The sequence below is a fragment of the Nesoenas mayeri genome (assembly GCF_963082525.1).
Source record: "Nesoenas mayeri genome assembly, chromosome: 1".
In the NCBI taxonomy this organism is placed as follows: Eukaryota; Metazoa; Chordata; class Aves; order Columbiformes; family Columbidae; genus Nesoenas; species Nesoenas mayeri.
In genome coordinates this window covers 87,046,754-87,063,433 of record NC_137541.1, presented here as the reverse complement: position 1 = coordinate 87,063,433, position 16,680 = coordinate 87,046,754, and the positions used below count along the sequence as shown (strand labels likewise).

At 48.4% G+C, this 16,680-nt stretch overlaps 1 protein-coding gene across 1 annotated transcript; it reads left to right on the top strand.

The window, feature by feature from the left end:
- Positions 1 to 7,909: 7,909 nt before the first annotated feature.
- Positions 7,910 to 11,395, top strand: COPS7A (COP9 signalosome subunit 7A). Its single transcript, XM_080363265.1, has 7 exons — positions 7,910 to 8,286; positions 8,394 to 8,469; positions 9,011 to 9,099; positions 9,175 to 9,377; positions 9,837 to 9,942; positions 10,317 to 10,468; positions 10,797 to 11,395. Exons 1-7 carry the CDS (start codon positions 8,125 to 8,127, stop codon positions 10,834 to 10,836), a joined length of 828 nt encoding a protein of 275 aa, XP_080219391.1. The 5' UTR covers positions 7,910 to 8,124; the 3' UTR covers positions 10,837 to 11,395.
- Positions 11,396 to 16,680: the final 5,285 nt, after the last annotated feature.

The following is a 16,680-nucleotide window of genomic DNA, read 5'->3' as shown; positions in this document are numbered from 1 at the left end:
CTCAAGTTCGTTTCTGCCAGGGATCAATGGGATGCGTCTCGAAATTGTAGGGATGTGACAGTGAAATGAAAGAAAGAAGCTGATGTGCCTTTGTGAGGCTGGGTGTTTTGCAGGGAAGATCTCCCTCCACCATCAAGTACCAAACAGAAAGCACAGTCCAAATTAGAAGAAAGCAGCTGAACAACAAATGGAGAACAGAAGAATGTCAACAATAGAAAGACAGTTTCCACTCTGGGGTCTGAATTTCCTCAAATCTTCAGAAACCATAAAACTTTTCATCATAAAGCAATGAGGGAAGACTGTGGCTGACCCTGGGGGAAAAAAAAATAAAATAAACACCAAAAAAACAATGCAGAAAGAAATAGTAGAGACAGCACTGTGCTGTAAAGCAACCTGCAGCTGCATCAGGCATGGACACAGATGACAAATGGACACACAGTATCAAACCTGAGCATGGTAGGATGCCCGGAACAGGTGATGCCACCCTCAGACAGACACCTTGAGGGGGCTGAGTCCATCGGCCTTCGTCAGGCCTCCTATGAACTCCCACAATAACGAACCAGGCTGATATGAGCTTTCCTGTGTCGGGACGTTTGAGCCCCGCGCATGTTTTTGTAAGTGTGTTTGGGAGAGCCAACAGGTTTTTTACATGTTTGGGAGTAATGCCGGTGTGTGTTTGGATGTATCAGCACAGGGATGTGGTTGTGTAAAGGCTTATGGTCACTAGGAGGTCATAGTGTGAGAGGACGGCACTGCCAGGGAAGATGTCACGGTCTGGGTTTGTGTGAGACATGGCACCATTGTGTGTCAACAGGCATGAACACGGCTCAGCCCCTCGGCTTTTGTCCCTCTCACATACACAGGGCTTTGTGTTAGAGATTATCCAGGCTTCTGTCACATTCTCCACTCTTTTCATCTCTAGCCCTCCCAGGCCGTGTACAAACGATCTGTGCAAAGCTCGCTCAGCGAGCCCTCGCACACTCAGCCCAAGTGACCAACTGTACAATGTGGCCAGGGACACAGCAGTGTAGCATGAGCCAGCATTCAGCTTTTCTTGCCCTCTGTGCTTCTCCTCCTGCCATCTCACCTGGAAGTAGCGGACAGTAGAAAGCTCTGGAAGGGGCTACATCAGCCACACGGGCTCTTTCTGACCTTTTCAAATCCTGACGAATGTGTTTAGTATAATTGGGAAGCACAAAACAGACGAGAAATTTCAACCGGGGAAAGGTCAGTTAAAGGGCGAAAATCCAAATGACGCAAACACTGAAAATCCCCCTGAAGAGCTAAAGTACAGAAGGAAGCAAAATGAGCCAGAGATATGAGAGAGAACGGGGAGGAGGATGTTGTACAGACCAAGGGAACCCTGGGAGATGTGGGGGGGAGTCAGGAAAGCCATTGAGGTGATGGGAACAGTGGGTGCAAGGGCTGATGTCACTCTTGCATCACTCTAATGTGATACAAAGGGAATGGCTTGTTTGGCTTGGAGCAGAGGCTTAGACAAGCAGTGTGTCAATTGGAGGTACAGGGTGGTCTCAAGGGAAAGCTAACAGGAAATTACAGGAAAATTTGAGGGTGGCTATGGAATCAGGTGGGCTGATGGAGGAGCATTTGGGCTGTGGAATGGGGATACAAGAGTGGTGCTAAGTATAAAGCATTACTCTGAAGGTGTTAAAGTGAGGGTGATGTGGTGATGGAAAGAAGAGGGAAATGTAAAAATTATCTCTGCTGTGTATTTGGCCAGGATTTGGACCAGGACCAGTGTACGTTGTGTGAGGACAGCTAAGTACCTCCCTGCCCAGACATACCCAGGAAGGATATGAGGTTGTTATTTCTGTCTAGCAGAAACACTTTTCAATGATCGCGTACAGATCATTTACAGCCAAGAGTCCTGAGGCCAAGCAGCTCATTGCTGCTGTTTTTAACATTGTTTCCTTAGGGCAGAAGGACCCATGTAGTCACCCTGCTATCTGCAGAAGTTTGTCTGTCCGTCTGTCTGTTAGTTGCCATGAGTTTCACAAAAGAACCAGAGTGTAAAAGGTAAATAAGCTCCAATAAGTTGTACGAAAACCAGTAGCCTGACAGAGAAGAGATGCTATCAGTACCATGCTGGAAGAGAGCCCATAGCCATGCTGCTGGGCAAAACCCCACTGGTCAGAGCAGTCCAGACAGCAGGCCAAAAGAATCAAGCAGAAAATACTGGGAAAGCTGTGTGTGTCAGAGAATAGTGGAGCAGGAGCCCAGCAACAAAGAGGATGAGCAAGAGGAAAGGACTTGCAGACATGGCAGCCTGTGGAAGGGGTGTCATCAAGATACCCTGGTTGAAGGCATGGTAGTGGGAAGCATAGAACATATAGGAAAGAAATCTGTAGAGAACCCAATTTCCTTGGTCCTTTTGCTCACTGAACAACTGGTTAATAAGCTCTGGAATACCAGAGACATCCCAGAAGACTGGAAGAGAGCCGTGCTGTGCCAGTATTTGTAAAGAGCAAACAGAAGACCTGAAAGTTTCTAGGCAAAGCAACAAAGAGCTGATATGAGATTCTCCAGTTAATGCCAATCAGCATGATTTGGAGGAAACTAATCTTGCTGCATAAACTTGTTTTGTTCTTGTCAGTCTTTGATGTGACTACAGGTTTGTTCAGAAAAGGTGATGCCTTAGATCTATCCAGGCTTCTGGAAGCATTAATATCCCAAAGCGTGCTGATGAAAAAAATAGCATTATGCAATGCTAACAGAGCAGGAGGTTAAGTGAACTGGTTAATTCCATTTAACTACTTGCAAATGCAAAGGGGGTCATCCCTGGAAGTCTGCCATTGAGTGGCAGTGTTTCTTACGTGGATGCCCAGGAACAAGACCAGGGTCAGGTATGACTCACCATTTTATTCACTGCTTGGTGAGCAGATATAGGTCATTCTGAAACAATTTACTGAGGACACAAATATTGTTAGAGTGTTAAAAATAATGAGGATGGGACCAGCATAGAATGACCTACTGTTCTCGGTAGGGTGGTCATTCTCATAAAACTTCTTATAAGATAATTGAGAGCAAATTGTGTGGCCATGAACAGGAAAAAATATCCATATCTAGTGAGAACAACTTCCAGTCCTGAAAAGCAGTGATCTGAAAAGTATTTAGGCATCATAACAGCCAGAAAACCCAACACAAGCCCAGCAAGCTGGGCTGCAGCAATGGATTTTTACTGATCCCTGGCCATGCAAAGACATAAGTAAGGAAGAGAAGTGAGGAGATGATTAAACCTTTCTCTGTGTCTGGGTGAGTCCCATGCTGGAAAACTGTACACTGCTTCATGGTCCATAGTTTTAAAATAACTTGGAATATAAGGTGATCTGAAGGCTGGAGATCTCAGCTATTTAAAGAGGTCAACCCGTTTAACGTATCAAAAAGCAGAATAAGACGTGACTTGATTGCAGTACCACTTCTTTCCTGGGGAAAAGTCTACCAGGTATTCTGGCAGAGAATAACAAGAGCCAGTCACTGGAGAGTGATTAATCACAGAAACGAACTACCAAGTGAAGTACAAGATCCTCTCTCTTCTGGAGCCTTTGAATCATGACCCAAGGCCTGTCTGGAAGACAGTTCCTGATCTGCAAAATCCTGAGGGCTGTGAGAGCAGATCAGATGAAGAGTTACCATGCATTTACCCTCTTTTTAGTAAGCAGCTGATATTGGGCTGCCTTTAGGTGTAACTAGGTACAGGTTTTATGACCCTGTGCATGTTAGCCTAGTACCAGTTATAGGGTTAAAAGCCTCTGGATCGTGTTGGTATCTAGGCGATTCACCCCAGCCTCCTTTGTCCTTACGGTGTTCTTGTCTCAGAGTCTGTTATTACACACAGCTGTGAAACATCATCTCAGAAAACGTGACCCTAGCTATGTTTGGAGAAGGACTAAGAAAAAAAGTATCATTAGCCTTTTGACAAGTTATTTTGATTCTGCAGTGGCCAAGAGAGAATCAACCTAGAATGAGACAGGACAGCTCTACAGGCTTTAAAGTGGGACAGTGAGCATATAAGAAAGAAGGTGGATCTACAGCAAGAAGAGAATGGTGTTTTCTTTCTGGAAAGATCAGAGCAAGATCAGAAGAGAGGGATGATGCTAGGGGTGGTTACAGTGAGGATTAGAAATCCCAAACATTCAGAAATAACAACGCTGAACCTCCCCGTGTCACAAGATTTATCTTAAAATTATGTAATGTTGTAAAGACTTGCTTTCATCTGCACTCTTCGCCTCCTATTTTCAACTCCTTAGGTTACATGAAAATCACATTTCACAGTTTCCCTGTGACCATACAGATAGGCACTTGCCTTGTGAACAAAGTGAAATCATGGGAGTTAACGACTCCAGGAGTCTGGAATTTAATCTCAACACCCGGCACTCTGATACAGGGAGGAGGCAAAGACTTTGCTAAATTATGAGGATGTCACCGTGCACTCTCACAAGAGCTTGCATATTTTAGGTAGACAATGGCCTTCTCCTTTGGAGAGCTCAGGATCTGATTCATTCAAAGGACTTCCTGGTCTCTGTCCTTGGTTTAGCTCTACGCAGGACAAAGAAGGAGCAGACGAAAATGTGGGTCACACAGGACACAGGACCTAGGGGTTGGAGTCGAGAAGGAGGACAGAGAGAGCATCATGTACCTCGGATGCTCAGGCTGCCTGGCTTTATCTGACTAATAATGAAAGGCAGCAAGCATGTCAGAGAGTGTGAGAGAAACAGATCAATAGAGAGATAAAACTGAGATGGAAGGAGCTGGTGAGGGGGTGGGGAAGAGAGTAATAAAACACTACAAATCAGCCAGGTTACATTTTAAGCTCATTTGAATGCACTCTGTGCTGGTGTAAATGAATACAGCAGGTGTAAGGTTATGGTGAATCAAACCTACATACAGAAAGGGAGAGTGCGAAGTGGGAAGAAGATAGTCCTCCTGCTACTTTTTTAATCCTGCTGTATGGAGCAGCGCAGACCTCACTAGCTCTGACAATACGGATAGATGGCCTGTCCCCATTGCCCTGGGACACCATGGTCTTCAGCCTGTCCTGGAGATGTATCTGTTGGGTAAAATGTGTCTGGGTCATATTTTACTCAACAGAGTACAGGAAATGCTCCTTACCTTACCACTTAATTCATGGAGACCATGGGGCAGGAAAACTTCTGGCAATGCCCCAAACCAGTGGGTTGGGGGCACTTTTCTATGAAAGATGAGTGACTGTGCCCACACGGACGTACCAACAGAAGCTGACCAGAGAAGCCTCTTTGTTCAGTGACAGATTTTTGAGGCAAATGAGACTGAGACATCCCAAAGCTAAGGAGGAGGCAGAGTGTGTAAATGAAAACGTGCTCTGCCAGAACAAACTGAGGGTCTGGGTATGTCCCCCTGTTGGGCACCTCTTTGCCTCCCTGGCCCAGGCATTCAGAGCCATTTTCCTCCTTCTGCCTGGAATTAGTTTTGAGTGACTTCCACCTAATTCTAGTGGCATATTCACTAATGTTAGAAGTCTGGTTTTCCACACTGACCATGGCTGTCCACATTGCTCCCTTCTTCTGTCAGTAGCCTCAGTGTGGAGACCGAGCACTGAAGGAGCCTCAGGGACGGAAGGGACCCTGAGAAGGGGTAGGAACAATATGTATGGCTGTTCAAATGGGCTTGGAACAGCCTCTCACTGGGAGACACAATGATCTAACTCCCCAAGGCAGACATGGGTGGTATTTTCTAGCTCTAAAATTGTGCTTGGAGCAGTACAAAACCCCAAAGGAGCCTTTTCCACTACTCAGCCACAGCAGCTGCATGAGAAGAACTAGAGTCAAAGCAAATGATGAGAAGAGAATTGTTGATACTGGCAAGTGAAACCTTAACAAACTTAGACTTTACCCAGATAAAGATTTCAAGATGTTACGCCTGTTTCAAGATGTTACGCTTGCAGAAGTCTGGCAAAGCACAAGTCAACTGCATTTAATACATGCTAAACTGATCAAGCTGAAGACTGATTCTCTGGCTGGCAACCATATGCTAGAGTGGAAACTTGCCCTGACAGCACTAAGATTTTGACATGCTAAAACCATGTTGCCTGCACAGACTATATTGGGCTCACATCAATTTGTTGCCTCTTTTGCTTTCATTAAAAATCATCACTGATTTCCAAAGGAGCCAACCATGAGGAAGCTGGTGTCGGGCTGGAAACTCTTGGCCAAGCAGCTTAATGCTGCTTATCGAAATGCATGTTTGCTGCCTGCGCTCCTCCCAGTCTCCCTCACAACTCACCTCCACCTACCACATGATTTATACAAGACAAGAAAAACTATGAAGTTTTTTTCCAAAATGACCCTCACTTTTTAGTCCCACCGTTGTAAAAATAGCTCTTTCACCCAGCAAAGGGAAACGTGCCCTCAGTGATGCCTCCTGATCGCATTAGACTTACTGATTTGCCCACAAAGAGATACTTAAAACATACCATAAACATTTCTATCCTTGTGGAGTGTTTAAACTATCTTTTTATGGCCATACTCTGCCTGCAGCAGGGATGCATTTCTTTATAAGTGCGATGGTTAATGATTCAGCAGATAGTAAAGCAATTTTTTTGGTAAAAACGGATGCAGTAGAGGAGGGGAGGTATGCAGGGATTTAAGAAATGCACAGTTTAAATACACAAGGACAGTACCTTGCAACATAAGATTTTTTACATTTATATATCCCCAAAACACTGCCTAAAATAGTGAGATCTTAATGGTGTGAAAGCAGAGCGATGTGTAGGCACATACAAGGTATTCTATGGATCTCTTTTAATTGTGGTGTGGTACTTACAGAATGTATCATTGAAATATGAAAAATACTGTGCCATGTAGTAGTGTATCTGTTTTTTCATCAGTTATTTTATTTATATATATATATATACACACACATATATATATAAAAAATATGCATATATATTTAAAATGCATATATTTATATGGTTATACGTAGAGGTCTATGAGAAAGATGGCGACAGACTTTTTAGCAGGGCCTGTTGTGATCGAACAAAGCATAATGATTTTAAACTAAAGGAGAGGAGATTCAGACCAGACATGAGGAAGAAATTTTTCATAATGAGGGTGGTGAAACACTGGCACAGGTTGCCCAGAGAGGTGGTAGATGCCCCATCCCTGGAGACATTCCAAGCCGAGCTGAACTGGGCACTGAGCAACCTGATCTAGTTGAAGATGTCCCTGCTCATTGCAGGGGGATTGGACTAGATGACATTTCAAGGTCCCTACCAACCCAAACTATTCTGTGATTCTATGATTTTAACATAAATATTGTACAGCTAAGGGGCAGGTATTCACCAAAATGTATTGAAAGAACTATAAACACACTGATATTCATGCTGCACCTGTGACACCTAAGCCCACTGCAGCCTGTTGGATGACAGGGCAGTTCATCCGAGATTTTCGACACAAGAAGGGTGGCAAAGAGCAGAACAGTGATCAGGAGCTAGCAGCAAGGAGGGTAGGCCATGAAAAAAGTGGTGGAGAACAGAGATGATGGCCGGAGGGCCGCTGTGACCAGCACGGCCGGGCCAGGGCCTGGCCGGTGGCCCGTCAGCCCGGGAGGACGCGGACGAGCCCCAGCCTGGCAGCCACCGCCGCCCCTCGAGGTCCAGGAACGCGAACCCGGCCGTGCCACGGCAGAAGGGTCTGCCCGCCCTGGCCTCACGCCAGGCCCCGCGGAACCTCCCGAACCGCAGGGGTCCCGGGGCCAACGCCGCGGCTCGCCGGGGCGGCGCTCAACTGTCGGGGTGGCGACGCGCCCCCCCTTCCGGCCAGCAGAGGGCGCCTTCGCGGTAGGCCCGCTTCGCCGCTCGGCCGTGTGGCCGACCAATAGGAAAGCAGCGGAGGCGGGCCGTGCCGCTGCCTCTCCCAGTCGGAGGCCGGCGCGAGGCTGCGGGGTCGGGCAGCGTCAGCACCCGGAAGTGGGCGCTCTGCAGCGGCGGTGCCGTAGACAAGTGCTGGCGGGGCGGGCCGGGGCCTGAGCCGTGCGGCGGGTGGCGCCCGGCGGCGGGGCCGGGGCCGGGGCCGGTGTGAGAGCGATCGCGGCGGGGCCCGAGCCCCGCGGGGTGGCGGCAGCAGCGCCATGGCGGCCGAGGGGAAGGTGACGGGGCAGAGCCAGGAGCAGTTCCTGCTGCTGGCCAAGGCGGCCCGCGGCGCCGCCCTCGCCAGCCTCATCCACCAGGTCCTGGAGGCCCCGGGCATCTACGTCTTCGGGGAGCTGCTGGACATGCCCGCCGTCCGGGAGGTGAGACCGGCCCGGCCCCCGCGGCCCACCCCTGCGCGGCAGGCCTGCCGGGCCCTGCCCGCGGCCCGGGCCGGGGGGCGGCGGAGCCTGACCCCGTGTCCCCGCAGCTGGCCGACAGCGAGTTTTCCCCCGTGTTCCGCCTCCTGACAATCTTCGCCTACGGCACCTACGCGGACTATCTGGGTGAGGCCGGGTGGCGGGCCGTAAGGGGGCTCATGGGCCCTTTCCCTTCCCGGTGATGCAGGTCCCTCGGTGTGGAAAACATGCCAGAGTCCTGAGGCGCTGGGGCCCCTCGCCTGAACTGCCCCCTGTGCCTCTGTCACTGCGGCCCCGCAGGTTGTGATTTCGGGCCAAGACCACAGGGGTACCTGGCAATAGTTAATGCTCCCGTTTGCCGTCTATGTGGGAAATTTCCAAAAACATCTTGACAAAGGCATTTCTGAGCAGCAAAGGGAAAGACTTGGGTATCCACTGGGATGTGCAGGCCTGCATGAATAAGGCATGGGACAGCTAGAGAGCATAACTTGAGGCTGAGGGAGAGGAAAGCCTGCTCAGAAGAGGTCTTTTGAGCTGAGAACTAATGTGGATGGCTTGGCAAGATGTAGCATTGCTTGGGAGATTGATGTGCAGATACTTTGGGTATAGTGTAGATGCCTCTGTGCAGGGCTGGGAAATGGAAAATGAGGCATAAATTCTTATACCCTGTTCTTTCCCCTGACAATAGCTGAAGCAGCAAACCTCCCTCCCTTGACAGAGGCTCAGAAGAACAAACTAAGGCACCTGTCAGTCGTCACTCTGGCTGCCAAGATCAAGGTAGTGGTCGTATTTCTCCCTGAGTTTTCCCTCCACTGAGATTGCCTCATGCTAGTTACTGTCATGTTTCCACAGTGCATCCCTTACTCAGTGCTGCTGGAGCAGTTACAGCTGAAGAACGTCCGACAACTGGAGGACCTTGTGATTGAGGCTGTGTATGCAGATGTGCTGCGAGGGAGCTTGGATCAGCGGAACCAGCGCCTGGAGGTGGATTACAGCATTGGGAGGGACATCCGGAGGGAGGAGCTGAGCACCATCAGCCGCACGTTGCAGGAGTGGTGAGGAGGAAGCCCCCAGTACTAACACTCAAAAAAGGTTGCAGGAGTGGCCGGTGGCTTTCCCGGATTCCTTGTGTGTCACTGGGGGATGGCGTTGTGAGGTGGCATACTGAATCCCCTTTCTTTCTACTTTGGAAAGGAATTTTCCAAAAATAGTTTTCCAAATCCCCCTGCTTGTTGCTGGAGGGGTGATGAGACTGCAGCAACCTTTGCACAGTCCTGGCTGCTGGCAGCAGGCTTTCTGAGTATAAACCGGTAGCCCCTAACCTAGTGCCACCTTGTTATTTGTCTCCCTCCTAAGTAATAACGTCACTACATTATTACATTGGACTCCAGTCCTTTGTCTTTCCTGCCTAGTGTAGCTGTCACTTTCTGGTCTTTTTGGTCTCTAGAGTTGAAATGTGTCACTTTCATGTTTCTTTCTATGCTGGCCTCTTCATTTTTACATCTTCTCTCCAGGTGCCAGGGCTGCGAGGTTGTCTTGTCAGGCATCGAAGAGCAGGTTAGCCGGGCCAACCAGCATAAAGAGCAACAGCTGGCACTTAAGCAGCAGATAGAGAGTGAGGTGAGTGGGCTGAGGAGGGAGCAGCCCAAGCCCCTCACTTTGACATAAGGAGAACCAATACTCTGTGGTTGTTACGGTCTTTGCTCGAGTAAGGTGTTAGCATTTCCCTAGGCCTGATCCCCCAGGGGGTTGTGCCTGAAGAAGAATCCTAAATGAGCTTAACATTCCTCTGCCTTTGCAGTGCAAGGGTCTGGACAGCTGTTAGCTCTTTTGTTTGACCTGAGCTTGCAGCTCTTAACTCCAGGCCATGCTTTATTAACAAAAAACAAAAGAACACAACCAAACAAAAAAGAACCCCAACAATGACAAAAAAACACTAAACCAAACTAAAACCCTTGGGAAATTCCTTGGTTCTTGCTTTTCTGCTGTTGCAGGTGGCAAACCTGAAGAAGACTATTAAAGTGACAACAGCAGCTGCTGCAGCAGCCACATCACAAGACCCAGAACAGCATCTAACAGAGCTCAGGGAGCCGGCTCCTGGCACCAACCAGCGCCAGGCAAGCAAGAAGACTTCTAAAGCCAAAGGGTAAGGATTGGGGGTAAAAAAGCAGAGCCCCTGTGTGTTCATAGGAGATGAACTGAGGGGAGCCCTGTTTCAGAGCAGTGAGGTTGCTGACTGCAGGGTCTTGCTCCCTGGACAGGGAGTGGTTAGAGATGTAGTCCCAGCTGAGCTTTTCTCCTGTTAACTTGAGGGGGAATCTCTGCAGCTCTTGATCTGACTCAGAGTTTGTAAGTCTTTCTTGTGTTCTCCTCTTGCGAAGAACATCAGCTGCTTTTCTCTGTGTGCATTTAGAAAAGGAAATCAGGGATGAGCCTTAGTGTCCACTCTGAATTTTTTTTTCCTCTCCCCACAGGCTCCGAGGCAGTGCGAAGATTTGGTCTAAATCAAACTAGTTGGATCTCCCTTCACAACTGGGAGGGTGAGAGGAAGAGATTTGGGGGATGGAGGGGTCACAAGGGTCCCAGGTGTGATGCTTCTAAGCTCTTTTCCAAGATCCATCTTGCCAACTAGTTCTCCTGCATGTTTGTTCTCTTCCCTACCTTTTTTACTGACTTCCCAGGCAACGCCTCCCTCCTCTTCATCACAGCATTTCACACTTTAAGCTTCCAGTTGTATGCATTGCTGTTTTCCCTACCCCTTAAGTCCCCATCACCACTGCCATGTGTTTCTCTCTTTGTCTCTGTCTTTTGACAGTTCAATTTAAAGAGCCATGAAACTGTGTCAGTCACCTTTGCAGCTGCAGGGCTTCACAGAAGCTTGGAAAGGGTGCACTGGCGCTCAGCAATCATTTTGGCTCTATGAGACCCCTGGGATACTTTGCTCCAGGATGCAGCTGCCATCTTAACCTTTGTTTTACTAGGTGGGAGGGTAGTTTTTGAAGGGATTCTTTTAAAAAAATATATAAATATGTTATAAATATATATAAAACAATAAAAATATAGGTCTATGGAATATGGACATATCTGTACAATGTTGTGCTCCTGTGGTGGTGTCTCTTTGTCTCATACACTGATTCTGGATGTTCCAAAATAAGCTGTGATACTGAGAGCCTCTGTCCCATTTCTGGGTGGAATATGTTCTCAAAATACTCTTCCAAAGGGCAGTGCCACAGTAGCTCAATAGAGCTGGGATGAGAATCTCTAAAGCAGGAATGAGGCATAAATCTTATTTAAATTGTTTATTGTGTGATTGATTTGCATCCGGAATGTTCAAAAAGACACTTTCCAGATAGTCTCAGAGAAAGGTGCAAAGACTGAGGAGAAAATTCGTATTTGTCTCAATAATATGTGCCCAGTGACCCTGGACAAAATGGAAAGGGATGTGGGAACTTGTCTGACAGAGGGTTGAAGGTTACAGAGCCAGTGCCCACTGGGGTGAGTTTTTGTGGAATAGATGCTGCTTAAGCCATTCTTGGGTCATGTTGGAGTCTGGTTGAAAAAAAAAAAAAAAAAAAGAATCCTGTGAGATGCCTTGAAAAAAACCATCAGATTCTTCAGAGGATGCGTGCTTGAGTCTGGCTTGAAGCCGAGTCAGTCAGATGCGAGTGTCGCGCTGCGGTTCCACCATGGTGTACGCTGATGTAAATGTAAATTGACACCATGACTCCCACCCCAGCTCGGTTCTGCCTCTTTCCTTGTGCCAATGCTAAAATTTGATTCCCTGAGCCTTGGTATCTCTGCGTGAGCAAACCACCGGAAAATTAATCCAACAAGGGAAACTCCTGATTGTTGTCTGCACGGAGACTTTTTCAGTTCACTGGCCGGGATGAATTTTCTTCTGGGTACTGTGCAGACAAGCAGGAGCTAGAGCTGAGGCAGCAGAGGTGGGAGCAAGCCTTGGTTAGGGGAGTGGGGAGAGGAGTGCAACCACGTGTTCTGTGGCAGCAAGGTGTGAGATTGTCTCAATACTCAAAACACAACAAAATTGCTGTTTTGTGCAATATTGCTATTTTACTAGTTCTGGATGCTGTGATGCTGCACCAGCTTTCAGTGGGAAACCCCTGTCACCTGAACCCACTCTTACATGTGTGAGGTCAGAGAGCAGGATGCACCAGCCGGCTGTGCCAGGGACAGGGATGTGCCCGGCTGTCCTGGGGTGACTGCAGTCACTGGCTGAGGTCGCCAAGAGCTAGGGCAGCCCCACACCTTTTCCCATTCCGTGTCTCGAGGCATCCAGCCCTTCAGCTGCAGTCATAGGCATGGAGATGCCAAGCAGAAGAGCCGTGACATCCAGACAAGAGCTGCCCATCTGGCTGCAGGAGCACATAAGGGGGCAGCAAAACAGGTTGTCCCAACCCACCTAGAGAGGTCTGCCTAATTTGCAGCAATAGGGAGTCTACTTGACAAGTCCTGTTTTCCATAAATTGCAGGAAGGGCTTGTGACAACACTTTCAGCATTTGCTTAAATTACCTTGAGCCTTCCTCCCTCTGCATCGCATCACCTTCATCTGTCTCTGTGAGGAAAGTCAGTGTGCTTGCTGCATTTGCAGCTGTCTGCAAGCAGCCAAAATGTCCATGCACATCACAGTTGCCCTTGGATTGGGACTGGGACTGAGTTGCTGGCAGGGGAGGTGATACCTGGCAAGACGGGAGCACCTGCCAAATGTTTGGGCCTTCATGCCCCTTACAGAGGAGCTGCTGGCAAAGCTATTGGGATGTGATATGAAGGAGAGAGGAGAAGGGCTTGGGATGGAGCTGAGCAGCCAAAGCACACATCCTACCAGCCTCCTGAGGTCCAGTGGAAGCTGGGCTGGAGTGGTGGCACCTCCAGGAAGATCTGAAGTTACCAATAATGGATGAGGGTACTTGTGCCCCACAGGAATCCCACTGCCTAAGGAAGAAGAGCTGTAACAGATCTTTGTCCTGAGTGTCTTGGCTTCTCTGCGATTTCTTGGGCTTTCGTAGACTCATAGAATAGTTTGGGTTGGTAGGGACCTTCAAAGCTCATCTAGTCAAACCCCCTGCAATGAGCAGGGACATCTTCAACTAGATCAGGTTGCTCAGAGCCCCGTTCAACCTAGTCTTGAATGTGTCCAGGGATGGGGCATCTACCACCCCTCTGGGCAACCTATGCCAGTGTTTCACCACCCTCATTGTAAAACATTTCTTCCTCATGTCTAGTCTGAATCCCCCCTCCTTTAGTTTAAAATCATTACCCCTTGTTTTATTGTTGTTCTTTGCTCTCTTTAACCACTCTGTGGTACTAGATACAAAGGATCTTTTTAAACACCCTGAATCTCCAGTGTAAACACAGTCTCCAGCCAGCATGGAGAGCTCCACACCAGTTGTATGGGATACATGGTCAGGCAGAACAGCACCTGCACACCGTACACACGCTGGCATCTATCTTGTGAACATAAAAACCTGTGTGCAGCTGACAGCAACCAGAGCACGGACCAACACAGGGTTCTGCGGGGGCTTGCCACACCAGCCCCAGGCTTCACTGAAGCCCCAGCCTCATATCCTCATGGCTAAATCACAGCCAGTGTGAGTCTGTCTGAGTGCTTCTGCCATGAGTTTGTGTTGCGACATCCAGCTTGCCCCTCTCTCTGAGGCTCAGCGCCCTGGTAGCAGCATTTGCCAGGTGCCAATTTTCTTATTTGCCTCTCTTGAGGTTGGTTGTGTTGTGGATTTCAGAAGAGTTTGGGTTTAAATGTATTTGATCAAGGGGTATCTGCACTGCTCTGAAAGTCTTCCATTCTGTTTACTTTGGAAAGGGCACAGCTTTTAAGGACCTCCATTAAGAAAAAGGAAGCAGAGGTAGCAGATAAAATTACTTCAGACCTTTGGTATGACTGAAAAAATGAATGAGAGATGCACAGTGCAGAATGAAAATATTGCTGCAAATTGTCTTGCTGGGTGGCAAACAGTGGGCAGGAACATAGGTTTCCCTTTGCCCTTCACCTGAAAACCACCCTTTTTATAATCCTATTCACTTCAGCCGTGACTCAATTTCAGTCAGAGAGGATGTGAAGATTAATTAATTAGTTAACATTTGTAAATCACTTGGAAGATGGCAAGAGTGAGATAAGTACTGATCATTATTATTACAAGTTTTCATTTTAATTTTAAATGTGTTTTAACCCTGTTTTTTCCTAAAGAAAAGACTCAGAAAACAGACCCTGAGTAGAGCAGAACAGAAATACTTGGACACACGCCACTCTAACTTCTAGCAAAGGAATGAGGTTTAGGGGGTTGTAAAAGAGAGGGTATGGAGAAGTGTTCGTCACTGCTTGAGGAGCAGGAGATCTGCCAGCATGAGCACAAAAAGTGTAACGATTCTTGTGCATGATTCCTTGCAACCTCTCTTTGGGTATTATACATGGGACTTTCACATCTGGATGCAGAAAAGGGAGGAGGTACGACAGGACCTGAATGGCTCTATCGCTGATGTCTGACTTTTGCCGGTCAGCCTCTGCCAAGAGGTGACCATGGATTCTTGTCAGGAATTTGGGTTAGTGATGGTAATTCTTATTGCATTACTGGGGGCTCAATTTCTTCTGGGGAGCTTGCTGCTCCTCTTCTTGAAGGTGGTGGGCTTGTCAGATACAATGGTGCCAGCAGCCCAGCATCCACCATGGTGCCCACCCGTACCTGGTGAGTGGGGAGAAGCATCACTGTAAGCACCCTGTGGGACTTGTCCATGGTTCTCCCCATCCTCTAGGGGTTTGTTCTGGAGGACTTGTGAAGGCAGAGGTGATCTTTGTGCTTAACAGCCCCTGGCAGGGCTCCCCTCAAAGGGAGCCAACATTTTATTTATGTGGGTTGCTGAGGCTGCCCTTGCCTCTGTCCCCTAAATTAGAAATTTAGGGGGTTGGTTTTTGTTTGTTTGTTTATTTTTTGACAAACAGGAGGGCTGTTGTGTATGAAAGCATTTGTGCATTCACCCAAGGGGCATTTGTGTACCTCCCCTCAAAGGCTTTTTGTGGAAGGTGAGTGCGTGACAATCTGGTCTGTTGGGTGGACTGACATGGATGGACAGATGGCTGTTCAGGTCTGCTTCTTGCAGGGCCATAGCTTCATAGAATGTCCTTGGATTGGAAGGGACCCACAAGGATCATTGAGTCCAACTCCTGTTCCTGCACAGGACAAGCCCACAGTTCACACCATGTGTCTGAGGGTGTTGTCCAGTCTCTTCTTGAACACTGTCAGGCTTGGGGCCGTGACACCTCCCTGGGGAGCCTGTTCCAGTGCTTCACCACCCTCTGGGGGAAGAACCTTCTCCTAATGTCCAACCTAAACCTCCCCTGGCACATCTTCCTGCCATTCCCTCAGGTTCTGTCATTGGCCACCAGAAAGAGAAGATTGGTGCTTACTCCTTCTCTTCCCCTTGTGAGGAAGCTGTAGCCACCATGAGGTCTCTTCTCAGTCTCCTCTTCTCTAGGCTGAACAAAACAAGTGACTTTAGCCACTCCTTATATGGCTTCTCCTCCAGCCCCTTCACCAGCTTCATGGCCTCCTCTGGACACTTTCTCGCAAAGGCTCCGTGCTGACAGCAGCCACTGACAGTTGCACCTGCCTCTTGCCACGGCTGGACCAGGACCCCTGGAACGAGGCCCTGGCTCTGCAGGACTACGGTGCAGTGCAAGCTGGAGCAGTCAGAGGAGTCCCATGGTCCATGTCAGTAGCCGCAAATGCAGCTCTCAGCTCACTGACATCCTTCTTGTCTCCTTTTTACACCCTGGAACAGTTACTCATTTTCCTTCTGTGACCCCTGTCCCTTTCTGCCATCCTCTCCATGGGTGTCTGTCCATGTTCCCACTTGCAAGGCTCTTCTTTAGTCACCCCTTTTCCTAGTAGTAGCCGCTGCTTAGCTGCAATACTCAGAAGAAAACAACTGCTTTCTCTACTGGTTCCTCAGCCACCCATCTCTTGGGTGTTTCTCTTCAGGGCTGCTCCAGTTTTCGGCACACGTTCCTGACAGTGCAGCATGGAACGGGGCTGGATTTTTATCTGTCTTCTCTACAGGTGGCAGGCTCTGCCACTGCCAGGGAAAGGAGTTCATTTGCAATAAAATCCTTTGTGTGATGTGCAATTATATTTGTATCATGATTAATTCAATAGTCACTGAAATGTCAGCTGCATTCTAGAGCTGTGACCCCTATACAGGTAACAAGAACATCCAGAATTTCTGTAGCACTTGTGCATGCATTAAAAGCAACTCTAAGCCCTCCTGCTTTGAGACACAAGTGAAGCCCCAGCCCCTTCGGATCAGGAGGAAATGTTTCTGGGGGGGTT

What these genes read in the sequence shown, in the direction of transcription:
- COPS7A (XM_080363265.1), top strand. Translation starts at nt 8,125, where the DNA reads ATGGCGGCCGAGGGGAAGGTGACGGGGCAGAGCCAGGAGCAGTTCCTG. An exon ending in CACCTACGCGGACTATCTGG is followed by an intron (nt 8,470 to 9,010) that starts GTGAGGCCGGGT and finishes CCCTGACAATAG; the next exon opens with CTGAAGCAGCAAACCTCCCT. An exon ending in AGCCGCACGTTGCAGGAGTG is followed by an intron (nt 9,378 to 9,836) that starts GTGAGGAGGAAG and finishes TCTTCTCTCCAG; the next exon opens with GTGCCAGGGCTGCGAGGTTG.